The 11,145-nt window shown below is 49.9% G+C and overlaps 1 protein-coding gene across 1 annotated transcript; it reads right to left on the bottom strand.

Annotated features, from left to right (window-relative positions):
- Positions 1-1,970: 1,970 nt before the first annotated feature.
- FAM210B (family with sequence similarity 210 member B) lies at positions 1,971-11,145 on the bottom strand. Its single transcript, XM_036121048.2, has 3 exons — positions 10,898-11,145; positions 4,441-4,616; positions 1,971-4,239 (listed from the first exon to the last, which is right to left on the bottom strand). The coding sequence occupies exons 1-3, from the start codon at positions 11,081-11,083 to the stop codon at positions 4,023-4,025; spliced, it is 579 nt and encodes a 192-aa protein (XP_035976941.1). The 5' UTR covers positions 11,084-11,145; the 3' UTR covers positions 1,971-4,022.

The following is an 11,145-nucleotide window of genomic DNA, read 5'->3' as shown; positions in this document are numbered from 1 at the left end:
CTTCTATCTTTCTTTCCCCGGCATCCCTTTAGGACTGCGCTCGGTGTCCCACACCTCTGCCTGGCTAGCGAGTCCTCCTTGTCTCCTCCGAGACCGTGAAATAGAAACATGTGCTCTACCTTCATCTTGGGGCTGGCTAGATGAGACCCGTCTCAGCTCTTTCTAAATGTTAAAGGGCTTATTTCATGGTTTTGAGGTTTTAGTTTTTGTAAAGCACATTAAGTCACCTATAAAATGATTATAATTAAAGTTCTCCCGTGTCTAACCTTGAAATGATAATGCATATCCCAGTTCATCCTACCCTTTGGGAAATACTGGGCCGAGCATGGGCCCATTGGGAGGGTGGGAAGGCCCCTCCGTGGTGCTGTTGGGGCTGTGGTTGTGGAGCTGGCCTGGCCTGTGAACATATCCATCCTATGACGACCGGGGACACGACTTAGTAGGGGAGCCACTGACCGGAGCAGGGGAGGGGACAAGTCAAGGAGCCGGCAAAACTGTGATGGGTAATTAGGTGGGAGAGGCACCCAGAGGGAGTGGCATCTGAACCAGGCTTGACGGGAGGATTGAAAGGATGGCAAGAGGTCCCCGCAGGCCGGGGAGGGAGCAGCAGGAAACACGGCAGCACAGGGTACAGGCACACGGCCGTGTGACTGGGTGGTGGAGGGGGCACCAGGAGTCGGGGGATGGGGGCAGCCAGCGCCCTCTTCATCCTGCAAACTGTCCCGTGTGCCCAGGAAGCGTGAGTTCCTGTCCTAGGTTCTGGACGTTCAGGGCAGGACAGCAGCCCAGCTCATGGAGCTGGGATCCTTGGTGCGTCCTCATCCTGGGGACTCAGCTGAGTCAGCAATAGTTCACAGAAGTGGGTACACCTGGCCTGGCCTGGGACCTTTGGGGGTTCACAGCTGCAGGTGGTCAGGACAGAGGACGGGATGAAGGAATCGGTCATCTACATCCATACCTGCCCACTGGGCTCTGACCACGTTTTCAGTTAGATGCAAAGAGCTCTACACGTGGGGTGAACTAGTTCTTTGCAAACTGATCTTCCAAGCGTGGCTCTTAATTCTCTGAAGGAATGTTTGCTTAACCGGAATTCCTCATTTCCAGCCGTGGGGGACCAAGCCTGCTGCCCCTTCAGGACGGCTGGTAGAGGCTTCTTTGCTCCCCTTGTTGTCTGGTTCCCAGGGGACACTTGGCAGGTTATTAATATTTATTACTTTGGAGTTACGGCATGTATGTAAACTTTACACGTGAGAACACAAATACATCTTGGCTGCATGGGTAATTCTGCTCACTGCCTGTTCACTGTTGGCCTGGAAATGAGCCATGAGAGGAGCAGGTGTATCCCTTTTCTGATCTCATGTACTGTGTGCTCCTAATGCATAAAGTTACGTAGTTGTTTCTAGCTGCCAACATCTCAGCCAAAGAGGGTGAACTTGACCTTGGAAATGTTGAAGTTCCTGAAAACTAACAGAGAACTATGTTTTCATGGCCGACCTTCATTTGACGCAAGGAACTAGATACTAGAAATGACTACAAGGAAGTGGCCAACACGGAGAGACTTCCATGTCAGCTTTGGTGACACAGTGACAGAAGCTTCAGAACACAACAGAATAAAGCTGCAGGTGTCCACCCAGTTAGCCCCCTGGGATAAAGGAGCTTTTCAGTCTTGAGTTAACCAACGTTTACATTCCCAAAGTAGTATTTCATGCACCATCCACCCAAGTGATAGTATGATGTGACCAACTTCACCAGTGACACCAGCTAAACTTCTGTCATTTCCCCAGAATCCCACACAAGCAAAGAAAATAGCTCATTGTAGTAGCGCAACATTAACAAACTGGTCACACACAGGGCTGCTTCCTAATCAGTGACAGTTATGGCTTAAGTTCTTCATACACCACAAAGATGTTTGTTTCAGGGAATTTAAGCGGCTCGTTTCGTCAGATACAAAATTAGGGGTGAACAATGGCTTACATTTTTAAAACAGATGTTTTATTCCCCTAGTTCCATAAAAACAATGTAAATACAAGCGATCTGTACATCTTGCTGGTGAAGTCACGTATTCCCTGATCCTTTGATCTCGTCTTCTCCAGGTTCTCTGTTCTGTTGGGGCCCCACTGGCTGCAGGAGTGGAGTGGAGGCGGGGCTTAGAAGAGAAGGCCGTGGCTATTTGGTTTGGTGATTGGTTTTATTGCTTGCCCTGTCAGTCCACTTCCATTCCTCCAAACGTGGAATCAAAGTTTAAGATTTCAGCCCTTAAACCTGTAGGACTCACCGTCAGCTTTTTTTTTTTTTTTGCATAGGCATTACTAGGGTTCTGAGCGGTAGGGAGACTGGTCGAGAAGGTGGTTAGGAGCGGGAAGCCAACTGTGTAAACAGAGACCAGACCACAGGAGGGACTTCCTAGCACTCTTCTCAGGCATCTTGCTCAGCGGTGTCGATGTCCTTGGAATTAGATCCCAGAAAGGCAGTTCCAACTTGAAATCAGTAAAGCCTTTTGGCAATGGGATAATTGCTTTAAAAGGGGGTGTGTGTGTGGCAGGAGAATCCACTTTAACAATCTTGCAAGTGGAGAATTTGTTCCACAAATGTTCTTGTAAAAGTTAACTGAAATAACGGACATAGGTTACTAAGGCTTAACCAGGGAACGGTCAGCAGCCAGGTGGTAAAACCAGGATGGTCAATTTATAGTTCCTTTAGTTTTCTGATTGTCACATATGTAATTAAACCCCCTCCCAAATCTGGATCTCCCTTGACCCAGGTGGCAGGGCAGAACTGGTTGAATCGGGGTCCCAGTGTGGACCGTGCTGTGTGTGGATGCAGCCCGGAAGGTAGCATTACAGGAATCCCACAGAAAGGAATTCCCTCCAGTCTGCCTGCTCCTGTTTCAGGGACAAAAATGACAATTTGAATCTGTGTGCTTGTTCCGTTTTTAACTGATAATGTCCCTCACAGCAATGGGGGGGGTTCTCAGGTAAAACTGGCTCAACAGAAGGTAATAACACCTGCCCACCCTCTCCCTCCCCGGCTTGTATTATTTTGTATTATTTCACAGTATTTCACAGTTGCCTCCCATTTACAGCAAGTGCAGCTAATTTTCCTTTTTAGAGAGTGATACAAAATCTTTTTCTACATAACAATTTCAACTCAATTAAAAAATATAAGTAGCAACACAATTTAAACATTGTGATGGTAGTTCTGGAATGTTTGAGAGAGAGAAGGTTAAGCAAAGATTGTCTTAGCTTTCCATGTGTGCAGTATCCAAATTCACCCGTGGATAAGGCCGTCAGGAGCCACGTGATCCCACTACTACTGGATAAAATTCCCTTATTTTACCTAAACAGAGACAAATGACCCTGACCTACTTCACTGAAATTTGAGAAAAGCCACCTGAGGTAGGGACCATCACGTCCAGATTTGAAGGTGTTTTCGGATCAATGAAACACACCAGAAATACTTGGTTATTTTTCTTCCCTAAAACAAGTGTAATGAACGTCAAAGCATTGATGCTAATTTAGATCCTGATTACATATTGTTAAGTCAGAAATTCTGCTTCATCAAATTCAGCTGTTTTGCATCCTATCGTCTATTAAACCACAGGCAGCCTGACGACAGATACTGGAGGAACGGAAATTTTATAAAGCCAGCTTAATGAATCGTCGCCCTTTAAGAATTTGAGCGAAGATTAACCCCGGGGGCTTCTGCAGACCAGAACCTCACCAGTGATCTTCCAGAAGGAGCATTTTGTAGGCTAACAGTTTTGTTTGAGATGCCAACTCAACTTGTGATGTTTTGCTGACATTTTAGATTATGCATACAAGCCCTATGATGAATAGCATTAACAACATTTGTAAAGCAAAATAATTACAATTATTAAAAGAACCTGAATTTTGTTGCCAAAGGTAAAACTTACGAGAACACAGCAATTAGCTTCCTGTCCTCACCCTCCCCGCCCCCCAGAAAAGCTCTATCCTAAAACTAACCCAGAATTTCATTTAAAAGAAATAGGTTTGAAGAGTTCATCAAGGCTTTGCAGCTGGAGGTTTAAAAAATCCCACTTTGCGAAAATATCTGACAATGAAGGGCACAGACACTAGGGTGATGCTGATTCGCACCGGGGCAAACAGCTTGTGGATGGCGTAGGCCACCACGAAGGTACTTGTGCCCGCCGCCATTTTCGACTGCACCAGTGACTCTTTAAATCCGAGTTTAAGCAGGATTGCAGACATGTCCACACCACTGCAGAAAGGGACCAAAAAAAAAAAAATTTATCACAAGGGGTCAAATTAGGTAATCGATTTGGCGCTAAGATTTAAAGTATTTAAAAAACATGACAGAAGTGGCTAGATGAATACACATTCATAGGAAAAATGTTCTCATTCACAAAGAATCACACATGACGGTAAAAAAAACAAAGATCTGTTCCTGCCGAGATCTCACCTTGAAACCACCATGTAAAATATGCCCAAGGAGATTAGTGAGATGCCAACGTGCAGCGACACGCCAACGGCACCGTACTCTTGAAAAATCTTTCTCAGCTGCTGTGACTTGCTTTGCTTTTCCTCCCCTGTGCTGCTGGCAGGCGGGGCTGCTGTCGCAGCGATTTTGCTGGGGTCCTGTGCACAAACAAAAAGAAGGGGAGACGTTCTGGGGCAGGAGCAAGGGTCTTAGTGGCCATCAGCAGCTTTCGTGTTGTGCAGTGTTCTGCTCTCCCTCCTGCCCAGTGAGGGACCAGTTGCCCCCTTCCTCCTCAGCCAGCTGAGGCTAGTGCCCACTTCGACACTGATCGCCCTGGAAAGCTGGGTATCGGGTATGATCGGCAGAATGACGGCCCCCAGGATATCAGGGTCCTAATCCCCAGAATCTGTGACTCTTACCTTATATGGCAAAAGGATTTAGCAGATGTGATTAAGTATCTTGAGATGGGCAGAGCATCATGGATTTTCTGAGTGGGACCAATGTACTCACAAGGGTCCTTATCAGTGAAGAGAGGGAGGCAGGGGGGATCAGGGACGATGTGAGCACAGAAGCAGTCAGAGATCTGAGGAAGGGGCCGCAGGCCAAGGACTGCATGTGGCCTCTAGATGCTGGAAAAGTCGGGAAATGGATTCTCTCTCAGAACTTCCAGAAGGAACCAGCCCTGCCCATGCCTTGACTTAAGCCCATTGAGACCCATTTTGGACATCTGGCCTCCAGACCTGTAAGGTAATAAATGTGTGTTCTTTTAAGCCACTGGATTTCTGGTGAGCTGTTAGAGCATCAACAGTAACTAAAACCCTGGGGCTCACACACTTGGGGACGCCGATGGTGCTTTATCGAGCACTGTCTGCCAGCCAGGCAGTGCTCAGATGCTTCTCTCCTTCTGCTGTCGGCTTTCATCCTTGCGATCACCTTCTAGATAGATACTGTTTTCTTCCCACTTTCCTGAGGAACAACACAGGCCTCAAAGACCGAAGAATTGGCCCAAAGTCACCAAAACTAGAATCCAGGTTATCTGGGTCCACAGCCTGAGTACGCGACAACCATCCTAGACTCTACAAAACAAGGACAGTGGGTACAAAATAAAATGGAGCAGAAGCTACGGTCTATTTACTACCAGAATCAGGGTTTACCCCGGAGATCTGAGCAGATACAGGGAGGGCCGATTCCTAGGCCATAAACGCACCGGCTGGGATTTGCACAGAAACAAACTACCGGACTTGGCTTCTCTTAACATTTATTGAGCACCTACAGGGCCTGGAATATTTGGGAGAAGCAAAAAACCCAAGAATGCTGGATTTCTTTTAAAAAAGGCTCCTTCTCAATATGGAGAGTGCCTTTTTTATGAAAAGATTTCTTGAATCTTAATGACCTGTCTCAGAGCTCTTCCTGGGAGGAAGTATCTGGGTCAGTGAGCTCCAGTTTCTGCCTCGCAACACGATTGGTTTTTCCTTCATATTTTTAGAGCGGGCTGCACCCGAGCTGCACTTCAAAGGCAAGAGGGAGGAGTATGACAGCCCAGAGTCCCCAGGAGGGAGGCGCAGGACTCCCCGAATGAAAATGAAACAACACAGGGGCCCGGAGCAGCACCTCCAAACCTAGCAAGGCTCCCCGGTGCTGCAGGGGACCTCCCAGCCCTGCCCTGCTTCAGAAGCCCCTGCCCTGTGGGCTTGAGCTTTGACCAAGCATATGGGGCGGGGTGGGGGGCAGGTGGCTTTTCTCATGAGCTCCCAGGTGGCTCAAGTGCTGCTGGTCCATTTGTACCTATGTCCAGGTGCCCAGAGTCAGATTTTGTGCTCTGGGGTGATGCCTGGGCACTGGGATTAGTTATCAATTGCCCGGGGTTGCCAGGTAAACCCCTGCTTACCAATCCTGCCTCACCTTGCCAGGCTTTCCCACCCTCAGCATGTTCTCCAGGGGGGCCCTCCCTGGCCCTCAGATGCACCTGCTGTGCATCCGACGGGGGACTCCTACCCATAAGCTTCGTTCCTGGAATTCATCTCAATTTCATTAAACGCTGCTCACATTCCTGGGAATCAAATGTTACGGCCACTTTCAGAGTTATGAAAACAGAGACTTAATAGAAGGGGAGGGGCTGTTGAGATCCAGTACTGGGTCATGGATCTCAGAGAGTGCATTTTTTTTTTTTTAGAGCGAGCATGCACACGTGGAGGGGGAGGGGCAGAGGAAGAGAGAGGGAGAATCTCAAGCAGACTCCCCACTGAGCGTGGAGCCGGACCCTGAGATCATGACCTGAGCCAAAGCCAAGAGTCAGACGCTTAACCCACTGAGGCACCCAGGTGCAGCCCCCACACCCTTTTTTTTTGATTCAAGATTTTTTATCTTTAATCTCTTCACCCAGCGTGGGGCTCGAATTCACAACCCCAAGATCAAGAGTCGCGTACTCCACCGACGGAGCCAGCCAGGCGCCCCTCAGAGAGTGCGTTCTGAGAGGCAGGAGCGCTGAACCTCTTCTGAAAGGTTTTAGGGAAACCACCTGTGTCCTCAGGCTAGCCCCTCCTCTATTGAGCCAGGTGCTGGGCTTAGCGCTTTAAAGTCGTCATTTCATAAAAACCTCATGGTAACCCCATGATGTGGGCACCTCTGTGGCTCCCACTTTGACAGGCGGGAGACTGAGGTTCGGGGGCGAGTGGTGAGCAGGCTGGCAGTGTCTGGATGGGTCACTGCACGCCACCTCGAGGCCACACGGCTTCTGCAGTCAGACTCGCCTTCATGCCCTGTAAGAGCTGAACACTCCTAAAGTTCTGGAACACTTCTCCCGGACTTCAAGGCTTTGGTGGGGAGAAGGAAAACCAGCCAGTGTCCTTTAGGTTGGCTAGCACGTCTAACTTCCCCTTTTCCTCAAAGCTCTTGCCTGGCTCTGCCTCCCACCGGCCAGAAGGGCTGCTCAGAGCTCAGGTTCGCTTCTTTCTGATAAACAAGGCCCCACCCGCCTCTCGGCTGCCGAGGAAGCCCTGCTCTCCAGACGTCAAGCGCTGATAGCACAATGATCTACAATCTACAGCCCAAGTGCCAAACAACGTTCTGAGGCTGAGGAGGGAGAAAGCCCCTTCCATTTCCCACCCTTGGCACTTGGCCCGACCAAACTGAATTACGTCCCATCTGTCCATTCACCACAGCCGAGTGGAGCTGTCTCTGTTGAGGGCTCTTTTCTTTACAACCTCTATTTTGGCAAAAGGCCTTTTGGCCAAAAAAGAAAACCAAAGAGGCAGCCAGACTTCCAGCTACAGAATAACCCGCATCTCCCGCAAAACAATGGGAGGGATAAAATATGCAGACACAATGGACAATTTCCTGTTAGCTAGCAGCAGGGTTCATTGTTAACTTTCTAGAGTTAGAATCTTGGGACAATTTTCTTCCTTTTATTGTGGTAAAAGGCGGTATCTTTAAGCACTGTGAGCCATTCGGTTTTCTTCCTAACCCTGGAGGAGAACGAAGAAACTAAAATAAAGGAATTTTTGAGGGGTGGCTTGCAAGGAATGGAAACTTTTCAGACCTTCATCTCTGTAAAATATCACCCTAAGTACCTGTGATGTTATGTTAGGCAATACCCTGGGTGCATGTAACATCATACATCCCCTAGTGTCTGTACTGAGCCAAGCGCTTTTATATCCATGCCTGTGGGGGGGGGGGGGGTGAGAGAGAGAGAGAGAAAGAGAGAGAGAGAGAGATTACCTCCCCCACCCCCAAGCCAAATACTTATTAAAGTATAAAAGGCTATATTAGAAGGGGCAGGAGGGTTTGAAGAATAAGGCAAAGATGTTGCTCACATTGTCTGGAGTGACATCTGTTTTCATTCATTCAATAAGTAATAATACTAAACACAACACTACATTGTGATTATTTTGTACCAAGCACTCTTCTGAGTACTTTGAAAATATTAATTCAGATAATCCTCACAACAACCTTGTGAGATAGGCACTATTGTCATCCTTACTGAACAGAGGAGGATCCTGGAAGCCCAGAGAGGTTGAGTAACTTTCAGAGGGTCACACAGGAATTACCTGTCAGAGGTGGGATCTAAGCCTGTGGGTTCCAAGGCTTTTGCTCTGAACAACTATGCTGTGCTCCTCACTTAATCATGGATAACAGCTCTATGGGGGGTGCTGCTCTAAGTGTGGGGGGTACAGCCATGAATGAAACAGATAAAACTCTACCCTCAGGGAGCCTATGGTTTAGTGGGGAGGGGAGGGACAATAAACAGAAAAGGAAAGTATCAGGGCTGCTAGATAGGACAAGTGCTATGGAGAAACATCAAGGAAGGGAGGCAGACGGGGAGGACTGTGGGGAGGGATGCTGCCAGTTTAAGGTCATCAAGGAGGGGCTCCCTGAAAACACAGCACATGAGCAAGAACTGACAAAAGACACTGGGGCTCAAAGAGAGCAAATCATTTGCCTAAGGTTCCCCTCCCATAGTGTAAGTGTAGGCAGGCCCTGCCAGGTGACAGGACGTGAATCAGGTTAAGTGAAAAAGGCAGGATTCTCCTGTGGCTTTACCTCCTTCCTCCCAGTTAGAGTGGAGACCGCGCTAAAGGCAGACGTGGGAAGGTCTCTCAGGTACGTACTTAAAATCCTGGCATGTTTGGAGACCCTAGCTGCACTCCCTCCTCCCAATGGCCAAAAACAAGGTGCCTGTGGGTAGCCAGGAGCAGCTGACGGGGAGACCCCTGCACCTGCTCCCAGGCCCCACCAGAGATGTATTTTCTCAGGGAGATGACACTTTGAATGATGAGTATCTTTTGTCCTAACATCCTGCTAGGTTCTGATCCCACTTGGATCCTGCCCATCTACCAGACAGCAGGAGAAACAAGCACAGCTCATGGAGCCCTGTGATGTATACATTTACTGTGATAGTAACATCAATGGCTAACATTAATTTAGAATGTACCCGATGTCAGGTTTCACACCCATGCTCCAAGAAATGTGAGTTATTAACATCCCATTTTACAGATGAGGAAACTGAGAAACAGAGAAGTGGAGGGATTTGATCAAGGCCACAGAACTATTGAATAGAGACAGGAATACGGGGAGTCTTGAGACCACACTTGTTACTACTGTATACACATATCATGCACATGCATATGCATATTCGCATATGCTCTCCTCTCTCTCTCTCTCTCTCTCACACACACACACACACACACACACACACACACACACCTGCCAGTGCCAAGGCCTGGGCTGGGGGCAAAACTGATGTGGCTGATGGGACAGACAAGCAAGTCAGGAGACCATTCCAGATGATGAGTGCAGAGAGGATCCACACCCATGGGACTGAGGGAGGCCAGTGGAGGCACCCAAGGCATCACTGGTGGTCAGGGAAGGCTTCCTGGAGGAAGGGACAGGTGGGCTGATCCATGAAGAGTCACTAGGAGGCAACCAGATATGTGTGGAGGGCTCAGGATTTAGGGACAAGATCTGCTGCCTGTTGGATGGGGGCAGCAGAAGGCAGGAGGCATGGTAAGGGTGTGAGTCAAATCCCCATGGAACATTCATTCAGGAAGCTCCACTGGCACTGTGCTCAGGCCTGCTTCAGCTCATGGGATTGTCCCCCAAACTCTAGTTGGGAAGCTGCTATCTTTAGCCCTTTGAAAGGTCAGCAAACAGACTCAGAGCCTTCAGCCTACTTGGGGTGAGGTCACAGGGCTGGTGAGCGGAGGGATCCCATCCCTAGGCAAAGGGACTGCAGGAAGCCAGGTTCTGCGTGTCCCAACTCGTCAGTCCTGTGTCTCCAGACTGCGCTACTAACTACTGTTTTTCTTTCAGGAGACGAACTTAAAAAGAAAAAAAAAACTAAAAAAAAAATTTTTTTTTTTTTTAAAGAAAGTCCGTATTACTTTTCTGAAGGGAAACCAGTTTTCACTTACCATAGATAGAGGGCAACCGAAATGAAACAGGACGGAACGACACTGCTTCTTGCGCGAGTCTCGCCTGCAGCCTGGGAGGGAGGCCTGCTCTTTTGCTTAGATAAATAGGGAGCAGCAGCAAGCGATGGGAGGGTGTTCAAGAGAGCAGCACCCCCGGGGCCGTTCTCCTGGGCCCAGTGCGGAGGAGGCTCTAGCGCCACTTGAAGGGGAAACAACTCTGACAGCCATGTGAGCACGCTGCTAGCAAGTCCAGGCCCCAGCGACAATTCTCTGGGCTGCCGCCGCTGTGCCGGCCGCGGGGGCTCTGTCAGAGGCTGTGTGACCTTGGGCAGATCACCAGACCTCCCTGAGCCTCAGTTTCTCCGGCTGTCAACTGGGAGGATCGCTTCCTTGGCTTGTAGGGATTGGGGCCTCGGGGACCCCGGGGCGGGGGGTCGGTCTCGTACAGCTGGGCGAGTAAAGCTGTCCTTCGGCGGAGGTGGACCGGGATCCGGGCGCCCGGGGACCGGGGTGGGGGTGGGGAGGCTTACCTGGCGGTCGCGGCTGTCCCCGCGGACCGCGCGCAGCAGCGGGGCGTCGGGCCCGGGCCGGAGCGGCTGCAGCAACAGGGGGCGCGGCGCGTAGGGAGCGGCGGCGCCCAGGAGCCAGGAGGCGCGAGGCCGGACCCGGGCGCCCACTCTGCCCGCGGGACCCAGCAGCGCCAGCAGCCCGGCCATGGCGCGCGGCGAAGCGCTGCCGCGGGCGCAGCTGACCGGAGGGGGAAGCGAGTGCCGGTGGG

Source organism: Halichoerus grypus, chromosome 10 (genome assembly GCF_964656455.1).
Source record: "Halichoerus grypus chromosome 10, mHalGry1.hap1.1, whole genome shotgun sequence".
In the NCBI taxonomy this organism is placed as follows: domain Eukaryota; kingdom Metazoa; phylum Chordata; class Mammalia; order Carnivora; family Phocidae; genus Halichoerus; species Halichoerus grypus.
This window is presented reverse-complemented; position numbering and strand designations above follow the sequence as displayed.

What these genes read in the sequence shown, in the direction of transcription:
- FAM210B (XM_036121048.2), bottom strand. Translation starts at nt 11,083, where the DNA reads ATGGCCGGGCTGCTGGCGCTGCTGGGTCCCGCGGGCAGAGTGGGCGCC. An exon ending in GGGACAGCCGCGACCGCCAG is followed by an intron (nt 4,617 to 10,897) that starts GTAAGCCTCCCC and finishes GTTTGTGCACAG; the next exon opens with GACCCCAGCAAAATCGCTGC. An exon ending in TTTTACATGGTGGTTTCAAG is followed by an intron (nt 4,240 to 4,440) that starts GTGAGATCTCGG and finishes CCCTTTCTGCAG; the next exon opens with TGGTGTGGACATGTCTGCAA.